This window comes from Zophobas morio, unplaced genomic scaffold (assembly GCF_036711695.1).
Source record: "Zophobas morio isolate AGI-343-1 ecotype UQ-CSIRO unplaced genomic scaffold, CSIRO_AGI_Zmor_V1 ptg000024l, whole genome shotgun sequence".
NCBI lineage: Eukaryota > Metazoa > Arthropoda > Insecta > Coleoptera > Tenebrionidae > Zophobas > Zophobas morio.
Genome location: NW_026972129.1, coordinates 21,481,732 through 21,496,544, shown reverse-complemented (window position 1 = coordinate 21,496,544; position 14,813 = coordinate 21,481,732). Strand labels below are relative to the sequence as shown.

General features: G+C 30.1%; 1 protein-coding gene across 1 annotated transcript in view; it reads left to right on the top strand.

Annotated features, from left to right (window-relative positions):
• LOC135134881 (phosphatidylinositol-binding clathrin assembly protein LAP-like) overlaps positions 1-14,813 on the top strand; it is a 67,792-nt gene that overhangs the window by 46,713 nt on the left and 6,266 nt on the right. The window contains exons 9-11 of the mRNA XM_064063756.1: positions 5,593-5,758; positions 5,813-6,071; positions 6,121-6,216. Of these exons, the coding sequence (XP_063919826.1) occupies positions 5,593-5,758; positions 5,813-6,071; positions 6,121-6,216 (521 nt within the window). The remainder of the gene's footprint in view (positions 1-5,592; positions 5,759-5,812; positions 6,072-6,120; positions 6,217-14,813) is intronic.

The following is a 14,813-nucleotide window of genomic DNA, read 5'->3' as shown; positions in this document are numbered from 1 at the left end:
TGAGCTAAAGTTTAAACAATCAGGTTTTGCAGTTTATCTCAGAGATTGCACAATAAATTTTTGACATTTTGGTTTAGAGATTTCAGAGCGTTAACTAAAATATAAGTTTCTTCATTGCCTGAAAAAGTAGATGACGTCACTTGAAATGATTATTAAAGAAGTCTACTAAAATATAAAAATGACACAAAAACACAAATGTGTGTACTAATATATTTTATTCATTGCATCAGTTATCATTATCAATTGTATTTGTACCGTATCCATCATAACATCGACATTTCGTACCTCTTACAATATGAAAAAGTAGGTTTTTCATTTTCTGGCGGCGATTTGAATGTGTATAGTAATGATATAATCTCGACCAAAAATTTGATGATGCAGCTCTATTTTTAACCTGAAGGATGTGTAAGAATTCGATATCTGATTAATAATTATTATTATTAAAGATAAAAAAAATTAAAGACCAAAGTTATATATAGGTTTTAGAGTAGTTTTATAGTCAGAGTTTATTTTTGAAATTCTGATGGGACGTTGTCACGTTGTTCCCATTTTCTAGATTTTTGTGTCCATAGAAAAAAAAATACTATATCAGTATGTTTATATCCTGTCTTAATATTTTATGGAGCGATAAACAAAAATTCGCACTTTGTTGTGGTGTAAATTAAATTAAATTTTATTACACAGAGTGTTTATAAAAAATCTAAAACATCACAGTTTTCAAATATCGATATTTCAGTTTTTTCAAATAGAACATTATGTACTTTGTTACTGAACCTTCTCTTTGTTTTCTTCTTCCTTTCAATAAGTCGGTGAGTATCTTAATAAATAAAGAAACATTGTATAAACTATCTTCCACAGATATTGAAAATACTTTACAAAAAAAAGAAAAGGAATAAAAAACAGGTGAACATGCAGCACTTAAATAAAGGATGTTCTACAGGTATTACGACTAAATTTAATAAATAATTTTAATGTATTTATCTCTTCCCAAGAACGACTCACTCCATTTTCCGGAAAATTTGGAAAAACAGGATTGAGATTATTAGTAATACACAGCACCTATCCAATTTGACATACGTGTCCTTGCAAAATGTTGCATCAAAAATTTTTGTAATGGGAAAACTCAATTGAAACAAATGCGTAACAGTTGTTTATGTTGGTCCACATTATTTTCCTTTAATTAATAATTAGAAACGTTTGTTAAATTTTTTCTCTTTGTCTGGTACAAGCTTTTATCGTATTTTGTCACTCACTCTAATTAAAATTTTAGATAATCAATGACTTAACGAAAGGAAAAGTATACTGCCCATTTCCTTTAACAGTACATGGGCACATATTATATTTTTATTTTAACTTATATTACTTATCATAAAAAACTTAAATTCAAAAAATCAAATGTTAAAATTTTTCGAAAAGTCTGGATTTAGTTACCTTCGACCAATTTTTTGATATCATAATTTTTCGTTTTATATTTTCTTTAATTATTCAATTTTTGATTTTCCCGATTTTTTAATTTTCATTTTCTCGATTTTGTGTTACAATTTTTCGTTTATTCATTTCTTTTATTTTTCGGTGTTTGATTTTCAATTCCTAAATTTTCCATTTTTTAAATTTTGAATTTCTAATCATTCGATTTTCCGATATTTTTTTATTTCCAATATTTCGATTTTACAATACATATTTCATATTTTTTCCATTTTTTAAGTTTCTCAATTTCTAATCGTTCTATTTTTCAGTTTTTTGTTTCTTCAGTACTTGAAGTTCTTGATTTCTACAATTACAGTTTGGCAATGTTTCCATTTTTTTGATGAAAAAGTGGAAAACGAAAAATTGCAAATCGAAGAACTGAAAATGAAAAATTGAAACATTGAAAAACTAAAAATTGAGAAACTTAAAAATCCAAAAAGAAGAATCGAAAAATTGGAAAATCCAAAAATTGTAAAATCGAAAAATTGAAAAATGGAATAAACCAAAAAGTTTTTAAATCCAATAATTGAAAAGTGAAAAAATTCTAAAATCGTAAAATTAAAATATCCAAAAGTTAGAAAAATGAAAAATTGAAAACTCTAAAAACTGTAGAAACAAGAAAAATAAAAAATTGAAAAATTGAAAAATCGAATAAACGAAAACGTTTTAAAATTCAATATTTTAACCGAAACCGAAAATTGAAACATTGAAAAACTAAAAATCAATAAACATAAAAATCCAAACAAATTAATGAATCGAAAAATCTCAAAAAATCGGAAAATTGGAAAATTGAAAAATTAAATATGGAGAAATTGAAAAATAAAAAATTGAAAAATCGAATAAACGAAAAAGTTTTAAAATTCAATATTTTAACCGAAACCGAAAAATTGAGACATTGAAAAACTAAAAATCAAGAAACATAAAAATCGAAACAAATTAATGAATCGAAAAATCTCAAAAAATCGGAAAATTGGAAAATTGAAAAATTAAATATGGAGAAATTGAAAAATAAAAAATTGAAAAATCGAATAAACGAAAAAGTTTTAAAATGCAATAATTGAAAAAATACAAAAATTAAGAAATTAAAAACCGAAACGAAAAATTAGAAGTCCAAAAACTGAAGACATGAAAAATGGAAAAATCGGAAAATTCCAACAATAGAACTTTGATACTTGAATATATGAAAACTTTTAAAAAGAAAACTCATAGTTGCACATCATAAAATTAGAGAAACAAAAAAATTAAACATTGAAAAATTGTAAATCGAAAAATTGAAGAAATGAAAAATTAAAAATCAATAAATTGAAGAAACAAAAAATTATAAAATCGAAAAATTGTAAAAATAAAGAAAAAAACCGAAACGAAAAATTGCAACTGGAAAAATTGAAAAATGGAATAAATGAGATAATTGAAAAATAAAAAATTCTAAAATCTTAAAATTGAAAAACTGAAAAGTTGAAACATCCAAAAGTGGGGAAATCGAAAAACTGAAAAATTTTAAAATTGAAAACTCAAAAAATTGCAAAATCAAAAAATTGTAGAAACAAGAAAAATGAAAAATTGAAATATGTATCTCAAATCGAAAAATTGCAAAATCGTAAGTGGAAAATCGAAAAATTCCAAATCGAAGAACCGAAAACGAAAAAAGAAAACATTGAAAAACGAAAAATTGGAAAACAAAAATTGTAAAATCGAAAAATTTAAAATTCAATTATGGGGAAATTGAAAAATAAAAAATCGAAAGATCGAATAAATGAAAAAATTTTAAAATGCACTAATGAAAAAACTGGAAAAATTCTGAAATCGTAAAGTTGAAAAACCGAAAAATTGAAAAAATAAAAAAAACAAAAACCGAAGCGAAAAATTGGAAATTGAAAAACTTAAAATTGAAAACTCGAAAAGTTGCATATCGTAAAATTGAAGAAACAAAAAATTAACCATTGAAAAATTGCAGAAATGAAAAATTGAAAAAATTTAAATTGAAGAAACAAAAAATTATAAAATCAGAAAATTGAAAAATCGAAAAATTGTGAAAATAAAGAAAATAAAATACCGCAACGAAATATTACAAGTGGAAAATGTGGAGAAATGAAAAATAAAAGAATGGACAAATTGAAAAATGGAATAAATGAAATACATAGTTTTTAAAGCCAATAATTGAAAAATGAAAAAATTCTAAAATCGTAAAATTGAAAAACTGAAAAGTTGAAACATCCAAAAGTTGGAAAATCGAAAAACTGGACAATTTTAAAACTGTAAACTCAAAAAATTGTAGAAACAAGAAAAATGAAAAATTGAATTATCGCAAATCGAAAAATTGAAGAAACGAAAAATTGAAACATTGAAAAACTAAAAATCGAGAAACATAAAAATCGAAAAAAAGTAATGAATCGAAAAATTAGAAAAAAGAAAAAACGAAACGAACGAAAAATTAGAAAACCCAAAAATTGTAAAATCGAAAAATTGAAAAATCGAACAAATGAAAAAGTTTCAAAATGCACTAATTGAAAAAATGTAAAATTCTGAAATCGTAAAATTGAAAAACCGAAAAATTTTTAAAATGAAAATAAAAACCGAAACGAAAAATTGAAAAAATAAAGAAAACAAAAATCGAAATGAAAAATTGGAAATCGAAAAACTGAAGACATGAAAAATTGAAAAATCGAAAAATTGCAACATCAGAACTTTGATAACCGAAAAACTGAAAATTTTAAAAATGAAAACTCGAAAAGTTGGATATCGTAAAATTGAAAAAATTAAAATTGAAAAAACAAAAAATTATAAAATCGGAACATTGAAAAATCGAAAAATTGCAACTGGAAAATTTAAATTGAAGAAATAAAAAATTCAACATTGGAAAAATTAAAAATTGAAAATTAAAAAAATTGCAAAATCAAAAAATTGTAAAAAAAAAATAAAAACTTGAAAAGTCGCAAATCGAAATGTGGCGGCACAATAACACGTCGGTAAGCAGAGAAAGATAAGTGGCTTCGTGATCCAGTGGTTAAGATACTTGCCCGGAAAGCATAGAGACGTGGGTTCGACTCCCACCGAGGCACATTTTTCTCTGCTTACCTACAGAAAAATTGAAAAAATTAAAATTGAAAAAACAAAAAATTATAAAATCGAAACATTGAAAAATTCAAAATTTGGAAAATTGAAAAATTTAAATTTTAAAACTCGAAAAATATAATTTTTTAATTACAGAAATTTACTGCTATTGAGGAGCTGCTCAAAGGACGGAGCACTCCAATACAATGTAATTTCAATGCCGAATATCTCCAAAATAATTAATTCCAGTAAATATAAGAAATACCGTTAATTCTATTTTATAATCATAATTTCAACTGTTCCAGAATTTCTTTTTTTTTAAGAAAATACCTGTTACATAATTTTTATTCGTACAGATTATTAGGTTCTACTCATGAACTAAGATTTCTTGCATAAATAATTACTATCATTTCCAATAAATCCCATTAATTCCTAAAACAATTTCAATTATTTTAAAAATTCCATTCACTTTGTATGCAATTCCGGAAACAATTTGAAGTGCACAATGGATTTAATACTGATCGGAAATTACTATTATATTTTTAAAAATACTGGCTATGACAAAAGTAATAATCGCAGCCACTAATTACTAGAACAACAAAGTAAACTATTATTATCCAAGCAATTATTTCACAATTTTTTGCATTAAAAAACAATAATTACTGAAATCTAAAACATCTGCTCCTTCATACGATACTAAATTTAACCTATATAATCAATTCAAAAAAATCACGTGATTCTTATTTCCCAGAAACTAGTTTAGATAAATATTAAAAAAAAATCACTTTACATAAATCTAAATACTCGGGAGCTCATGCGAAATTCGAATTAGATACTCCACTTTTCCAAATATTTAACCACTCCGTGCTTTTATCTGACCCTCACGTAATAATGGCTTCAAATTTTGCTTTGTTGTTTTCCAGTTTTTGTACCGTGAGCTCGAAACCTAATATGTTTCTAAAAGTTTCCAAAAGTACATTTTAAAGCTTCTCGTTGCTAAATTTACAGCGTTAATTACATTAGGTACATTTGTGTACAGTGGTCGATAACACGAAGTCGAACTTTTTTTTTCAGCAATCAAAAGAACGTCAAATCCGGCGTCACAGCTCTATCCTCCACGAGCAACGCCTTCGGAAACGTGGTAGCCAACGGCCGCTTCGACACCCCGTCAAACGGCATCGACGAAAGCCTCAAACTTCAAGTTCTCGCCGAGGAAGAAGCCGCCATGAACCAATTCAAGGTTTGCCCGATCACCTCCGTTGAAAAATGTCTCACTTGATTTGTTTCCTCCCAGTCCAAAGTCGGCACGAATCCGGCTTCCGTCAACCCATTCTTAAGCAATTCGTCATCTTCGTCAAGCAAAACGACGTCGATACAGTCGGCATCCGAAATTGATTTGTTCGCTGCCGAGCCCATCGTGGCTGCTCCCGTTAAAGCCTCCGATGATTTGTTGCAGTTATCGAATCCTTTCGCAGATGCTTTTAATCAGCCTCAACCGGTGAACACGACGCCGTTCATGCAACCTAATAATATATGGATGGCCAACGGAAACGGTAACGGATTTGATTTAGATCGTGGGCGAGTGATTTATGGTAGTTGTAGCTTTTTCAGCGCAGCCCCCGAGCCCTGTTGTCTCGAACGGGGCTTTCGTGTCGGAGAACAATTTCGCGTCCGTTTTTGGCAACGCGGAAACGAAAAGTAAGTATTGTGTTTTCTGTTTTTCGTTTTTTTTTTTATTATTGAGCAATCTAAGTGTACAGAAGCGACCACCACTGTGATGATTGATGAGCATGTGCTGTTGCACAAATTTACATGTACACAATTAATTCTGTGCTTTCTCTTTACACTTTCGTCAAGAGTTTATACTTGCAGTCGACCGGTTTTAGTTTTTAAGAATTCAAGGGCAATTGCAGGACGGTGCAATCATTATTGCATTTTTTGAATGTTTGCAAAATTGGGCGGTGAAAAGATGTCACTGTTTGCGTCAGAAAATTCCCATACCATCACCAGGTTGGTTAGTGATTCATCTTGAGATTGACGTTTGATGTCACCTGTTTCAAGACTTTAATAGTTAAATTAACGTGAATAGGTTGGGCTGTTAATTTTGTTTATTGTTGCAAAACAAACAAGGTACAGCGAAAGTTCAATCTCGACATTTTTTACGGACATTCAGATTGTGTAAACGCCACTGTTTTTACTTATTTGGTGTACAAAGACACATTCCTAATGGATTTAAATTTTGATACTGCTATCGAAGTAAGTAAAAAGTTTTTATAACTGGGAAAACTCCCAAATTTAGTCCTGACTAAAATGCAAGTCAGTAATAACTGACGTATTAAATAAATATGTTTCGAATCATAATAAAAGTGCCTTTATCTCTTAGACTTAAAAGGTTTTCTTTAAAACTAATAAATTTATTTTCTTCAGAATCATAGAATAATATCTTCGCATTTTATTAATTAATTAGGTTTAAATATTGCTAACCACCTAAAGTTCGTTGCATTTTATATGGGAGAATTCGCGGCGGTGTTGTCAATTATCCAAAAACCTACCACTTTCTGAAGAAGTTGATACATGAATCTTACACAAATTATCATAAAGTATTTGTTATTCCACTTGTATTCGTGTTAAAGTTTGATTTTTATGTATTAAAATTCCATAGTAAATCGAATTATTTCTTAAATTTTCATAATTTTAAAATTGCGACTTTTTCTTTATCACATCATATTTCAAAATCTATACAAAATTTTTCTTCCGGATTTTTGGAAAAAAAATCAAAATTATAAAACAACATTTTGCAATTTAACTTTGAATCTGTCAAAACGAATGCTTTGAAATCTTGCAGATGTTTTAAGTTATGATAAGCATAATAAATTTTTTCACGTCATGATCTCAAACTTTTGCCGAATAAATCCTATCCTAAATGTGCAAAATATGATGAGTCTATACTTGTGATTTATCACTGCATTAATATTTTTTAGATTTGCTCATACATGGTGTCTCAAAAAAATTAATGACTGCGTTAGTTTATTTTATTGACTAAATCGGGAACGGCTCACTCTATTTTTCCAGAAAATTTTGGGAATAGAATACAGCAAAGTAACCTCATACACCTTGTAAAATTTTATGACTTAAGCGGCTTAAGTCAAAATGGGTATGGTATAACTTAACCCAGTTCACAGCTCCATTATGGAAACAATGGACAGTAATAATAATCCGTGCGGTTCGGGTGCATAAAGTTTACAATAGCCAGTTTGACTTATACGGGCGGTGTGGCTTAAGCCGCTTAAGTCATAAAATTTTACAAGGTGTATGTCAAATGATGTTACTTTATAACCTCGATAATCCAAATTAATTGGGGAAAAGATGTGTTCGGATCAGTGGATTTCTCAAAAATCTGACGAGGAATTGAATAACAACTTCATACATTGTTCAAAACAAACTACAAGAAATAAACCTTAATTTTATTAAACAAAAATAAAGTATTCTTAAGCAATAGTGAATAATAGATACATTCGAAGAAAATATTACCCCGTAACCATAAACATGCTGTATTTTTGGAATTAGCACGTCGAGATCTATAATCCTGAATTTTTTGAGAATTTTTAAACGACTTTTTCAAAAATGAAATTTTGGACCTTATGCAAATTTCGACCCATTTTCGACGATTTTCGAAATTCCAACTTACATTTCTTCTAGATTTCGGGTCACAAAAGTCACTTCCGGCCTCATTTCTTCGAAAACTCCAACCGTTTTTCTAGAAACGTCCATTGATATATCGCAATTTGTAAAAATTTCAAAAAATTCAATACATCACGTGTAAAAGATCTTGCGTCATTTTTGCATGTCAGTGCATGTTTGCAAGTTCAGTCCGGATTGCAGAGTTTTTGTTCGAACTAAAGAGACATCGACTTCAACTAACCTCTGTTCGGATTTCTGGATGTTCGGATAATCGTGGGTTCGGATTATAGAGGTTATACTATACTCGTACTGTTATTTTTCAATTTCGATTTTACACTAAATTAAATAAGTCAGTGAAATCGAGAAAGGTGAGCGGGCTAAATTTAGCTTTTTTCTAGTTTTATGAGGAAACAGTAGACCCGTCCAACCACCCCTTCTTCGTTCCAGTGATTACTCTTTGTATTGTTCAGTCCCAGCAAAGCAATTTTAGCCCCGCCCACCCACCCATTTTTTTTACAAGATATGTTATTTACCAAAATGAATCTTATCTTAACAAGTAGTAGCCCCGCCCACCCACCCTCTTTTTTCTTAAAGGACATGTCTCTTGCCAAAATTAATCTTATCTTAGCAGATATTATGCCATGCTGTTCTCGTTCTAAGAATTTTACCTCTCTCCAATTGAGATCCCCTTTCATTCGGACTAGACAAAATAAATCAGTGAAATGGAATTATATATTATGTATAACAATTTTTGGAGAACTTTGGAAACTTCTGACCTGACCCGTTTTTGAGTTAATCTTGGGACCCCGTTTTTTTTTTTTTCAAAAATTTAGAACAATCTTGAGGTTCTATCTATATCTCATTTGCCAAAATCAGTCTTATTTTAGCAGGTACTAGCCCCGCCCGCCCGCCCTCCCTTTTCTTAGACGGTATCTCCTTTGCCAAAATCAGTTTTATCTTAGCAGGTACTAACCCCACCCACCCACCCTCTGTTCTTAGAGGGTATGTGATTTGCCAAAATCAGTTTTATCGTAGCAGGTACTGTGCCCCGCCCACCCTCCCTTTTTTCTTAAAGGGTACTGTTAATACCGTCAAAAATCTAAGGCAAAACTTCAAGTAGATTCTAAAATATAATGCGATAAATAGCAGAAAAATGAATATTTAGAAAGATCAAAATTCGGAAAAAAGTCGACTAACGAAATTTGAAAAAGATAAAAAGAGATTTTCCAGATTCACGTACCGACTCTTGAGTTGTGTCGTTAAAATGTGATTTTTATTTATCACAATTTCGTTGTTTGTCGATTGTGTCTTGAATATTCACATTTTTTAAATTTTCTGCATTTATCACAACATATTGTTACGAAATAAACCGATACGCCGCCCCGGTACGACGCCTATGGCTCGTCGAGAACTTTCTCGTATGTACGTCAATTGTGACTCATCATGGATGACGGCGGCCGGTGATCGCTAAAGAAAAGTCTGGAAGCGGAACTCGCGATGTTCAACCCGGAAAAATCTCGAAGCGGCGTTCTCGATCCATCGAGAGCAACATATCGGTTTAAATAGAGGTTACGGTCGGGAACGGTAATTATTCAGTCAGCAAGTCGAGTCCACGAGAGTACAGTCAAGTTGCGAAATAAAATACAGAAGAAATAAATTGTTGAGTTTTATCCACGCCGATGTTAAATATCCGTGCCTCGTAACATTATTTTAAAATGTATAAAAATTCTACCATAGCGTAATCTTCAATAATAAAAAAACTCACATGTTAAAAATTTCGATACACCTTTTGTGTAAGTAACAAAGAAAGCTTTATTTTGTAGAAATTTAAAAACGCTATAGTACGCTAAAAATTACATTGTCAGAATCAGTACTGTTTGGTTATATTGCAGCTAAAGAAACTGAGACAAAATTTGGAGTAGTTTTTGAAATGACGTCCAAAAAAAAAAAACAATTTGATATTACGAAAATTCGAGAAACAATTCGATTTATATGAAATTTTAAGACATAAAAATCAAATTTTAACAAGAATAGAAGCGGAATGACAAAAACTATGATAATGTTTGTAAGATTCATGTATTAAGTTTTCAGAAGTCGAAAGGTTTTTGGAGAATTGACAACACCGCCGCGAATTCTTCCATTTAAAATACATTGCTTGCGAGTTTTGCAGTTAGCCAAGTCAAACCGGAACGCATAATACATAAAAAAAATAGACATCACACAGTATTGGTACGGGTTAAGTCGTAGCTGTAAACTATTGTTTGGAAATGTGGTTTAAATTAAAATTGTTTGGTTTCGCCTAGGTTGTAAATTAGACATTTAAAAGAAACTTACAAGATTGTTTTAACGAATTGTGCAAACAAACTGTCGGCCTTGAGATATCAAGTCAGTGTGCCAAGCAGACATTTATGTGGTATTCCGGCTAAGAAAATGTCAGCGGGGTATCCGTGTATTAAACTGCATTAAAATTGGCATTTACGGAGTTCAATTCGTGGGAGTAAAAATATTGCTGTCAAAAAATTGGTGCCCAAGAAAAAAAAAACATTAAAATTAAACCTCCAAGCGGGCACTCATTTGTTCCGCCTCTTTCAAACCATGTAACTAATGTGCGATTATTTAAATTTCTAATCAAAGTAGGTAGTTTAGAAACGTATGTGTATGCGAGGTGCATACTGGCATACACCACACATCTGTCAATGTCAAGTTCAATGCGGAACGGTAATATTTAACATAAAAAAGTGAATACGTTGAAAATTAGTGTTATAAACGACATGAATATTTGTTCCAAAGGCAACCTAGATTGGAAAATTTAAAGAATGGCACAACTTCTAACCATGTCTATGCTAACGTCATAATTACTTTGACAGATGTCATATTACCTTATTATGTAACTAAAACTTTAAAACTGTCTACCATTACTAAAAAGTGGCAAATTTGCAACATTTTAAAATTTCACATTTTTCAGCGTCATATCTTCAGAAGAATAAATATAGCTTTCCAAATTTCAGTTGATTTTTTCCCGATATTTTAAATTCTATCAGCTCATGAAATTAAAATTATTAGAAGCAGAAAAAAATCAGAGACTAAATTTGTACAGGTTTTTGAGTATTTTCAACTATAGGGTGTTTTTTAGGCATCGCACACAACATAGATTTCTTTTAGAATACTCTATATATTTTTATTTTTATTTTTAGGCTTTATAGTCATAGTTTATTTTGAATATTCCGATGGGACGTTGCCACGTTATTCCAGTTTTTGATTTTTTTTAGGAAAGCAAGGGTTCACAAAAAATGCAGTAATGTTATTTTTCAGCTGTGTGTTGCAATATTTTATGCAAAGATTTGTTCTGTTATCATTTAAATCAAGTTTTAAATACAGAGTGTTTATAAAAGAATAAAATTTACAATTTTCACATATCGACCGTTCAGTTGATTTTATTACTCATCTTAACTCTATTTTTGTCCTCTTTCTTTATTCAATATATCGGTGTGTCCATTAATAAAATAAAAAATCTCATCCTGTATTAATTTTAAATACAGGAAATAAAAAAAAAGGAACGAAAAATAGAACAAGATACAGTAATAAAATACAGAGTGTTCTATAAAAAAACAACTTCACTTAAATTTTTGCAGTCAACTGGCTTGCTAGTAATTATACAGTCATATCGAGTTTCTCATGTTTGAAAATATAATTTCTGGTTTCATTGGAAAACAATTGTGATTTTAAATAAAGCTGTCATTATTATTAAAACAGCATTGTTTTATGACAAGGTTTTCGAGTGAATTCGAATTTCAAATGCAGAGTTATGAAATAATGACATATACACTCGATATGGTACATACGTTGCTAAGAAGGCTCTCCAGATCTCGAAAAAAAAAATGATTCAAAAATCTCTGGACTAAATTTTTGCAAATATTAAACTTCAAAATTAAAGAATTAACTTCGTAATTCTGATATGTTTTAAAGTAAACTTAATTGAAAATCTAAAATTCCGATAAAAATAGTGAAACATTATTAAATTATTAATAACCAATTATTTAACTGTCTATTGGACAATGCAAGTCATTAAAACAAATCTTAATAACGTGTCATCGAACATGTACGCAATTTCTTCATCACCCTGTATTTTTTTAACTTGATTGAAAAGCTGTAACAGTAGAAAGAAACGGGGAGAATGATGTTTGTGTTGAACATTACGCCAATTTAAAATTGTCTTAAGGTAGGTTTCGTAGTACTGGATTCAGAAAATAATAAGACATTTAAAAAAAGCAAAAAAAGTGGACTGTTATTTAAAAAACAACTGTTTTCTTCATTTTATGAATCCTTGTTAGCAAATAATTTAGCATTATTTACTAAATTACAGCTAATTTTTACAGATTTGTTGGAATGAAACACAGTGTATATTTTTTTAAATCTTTAAATCTCTGATAAATTCAAGACGGATATGTTCATAATTTCTTGTCTCTAAAGACTTTAATGACGATGATGGTAATAACTTCAACGAAACACATTCATTAGTCATGTAATGGCAAGGTGATTAAAATAATAACTGGTCTGGGTCAGTTTTCCTCGATAATTGTAATTAATAATTTTAAAACTACAACCATGAAAATCGTAGCCGCATGGCAAGCGTATTTTTACAAACATTAATTATTAATGAGAAACAACAAGAACACTTACATAACTATAATTAGGTGTTAATATATTTCAGTTTTTAATTATTTTATTTTAAAAGGTACCGAAAAATAGTTATTAAGAAAATAGAAAAAAATAGACGTTTTCTATATTTCCAAACTTAATATGTTTGGACACTTCGCAAATTACAATGTAAAATAAAAGTATGAAAAATTTTAGTAAACATGTTGTTATTAGTATGATAATTTAAGTATACAATCCAGTGTTAAGTAACATGCTAAAACGTCCATCAGTTATTGACTCATCTGTGGCCATGTTAAATCTAACACTACTACTTGATAAAAATAAATTTCTCAGAAGCTATTTGCAATTAATAGTCGTTTCATTGACTCTCACAGTAATGTAAATAAGCGATTTTGCCTCTAAAATTGCCCTTGAATTCTTGACGACTCCTCTATTTCCTCTACTTTTAACATTTTCAAAAATTCTTATCTATCTAAGATGTGTGCATTATGTAACATAACTAACAGACGCTTTTATGTTTTTTCGCAAGCTGCTGAAGAGACTAAAGCTTCCTCTTCCTTCAATCCTTTCTTAGTAGAAGACTCCGAACCCCCCCTCCTCCTAGACATCGACTCTTCGGACCCCAACCCCATCCAACACGTCCTCAGTTATTTTCAAAAAGACAGTGACTTTTCTGCTGCGAATGCGCAAAATTCTGGCCAGCAAAACGCAAGCGAGAAAGCTGCTCCGAATTTTGAAAGCGACAGCGCGAAAAACAAAAGTAATCTGGTTTGATTATTTCTTTCTTTTTCGTTAACTTCCCATGACAATAACCACCGTCACACCATTGACAATAAAATACCCTGTGTGTTCACTGCTACTGATGGACTGCCCGTAGTTTCACACATAATAGATGGTTATAAGCAAATGGCAGGTGAATTTAAATGTGTTGTTGTTCGTGTGGGAGTATGAAAGTGTATTCGGTGTAATGAAATGCGTGTATTTTTGATCTTTCTTTTGCTTGACGTTGTGTAGGATAGTTGTCGTTCAGTTTGTTAATTTAGGAGCTTTCTCTTGACGTGAAAATTTAATCAAACTCGTGCTTTACGTCAGCAAAAATGGGATTAAGGCACTTGAGGATTTTTATTTGCACTTTCTTTCAGTCAAACGAAGACGTTGCTTTTGTAAAGTCGTACAAAACATACTTTAATTAATCTAGAATTAAAATTAAAATATTCAGATGGTTAATTTTATATATAGGAAAGCAAACTGTGTAATGAATATGTATTAACGAGAAAACGAATTAATTAATTGATTAATATTCATAAGGTGGTTTGACATCTCATTTAAAAAGGGTCAACTGTCAGCAAATGTTCTCGTTATGTCCTGTCTAGATGGATAGGTTTATTTTCCACGATAACGTTTTGTCAATACATATGGTTTATAGTTCGGTTTGTATAGCTACAATTAATCACATTTTCGCATTACTCGTTCCATTAACAGTACTAAATATCGGAAATGTAAGAGCTTGCTGAATAGTGACTGGGGATTAGAATGAATAAATGTACCGAGTAATCTTAATGAAGAAAGTTTCTGGGAATGATGTGTCACTGGCATTATAATACAAATTGAAAATTAAGCGCCTATTTAGAACAGAAATATGAATGCAGTAACATTAATCAAGTAATAATTATACTCCTAAGCTCGATTAGTAGTTGGTTCTCCCTAATGAAAAATCGATTTATTAACTTAATTGAAAGAGATTCGTCAATATCGAGAATTATAATTATTATTTTAACAATTCAAGACTGATTAATAATTCAAAAAAGTCTCCTGATATTCATACAGAGTGAAACTACCAAGGTAAGGTGCGAACGAAACTTCACAGAGAAACCAAACCTGACGAAGTATAATAACATTATTTATAATATCCGGCGACCAACATAATTTGTAATCGAATCATCCTTGGAAAGGAT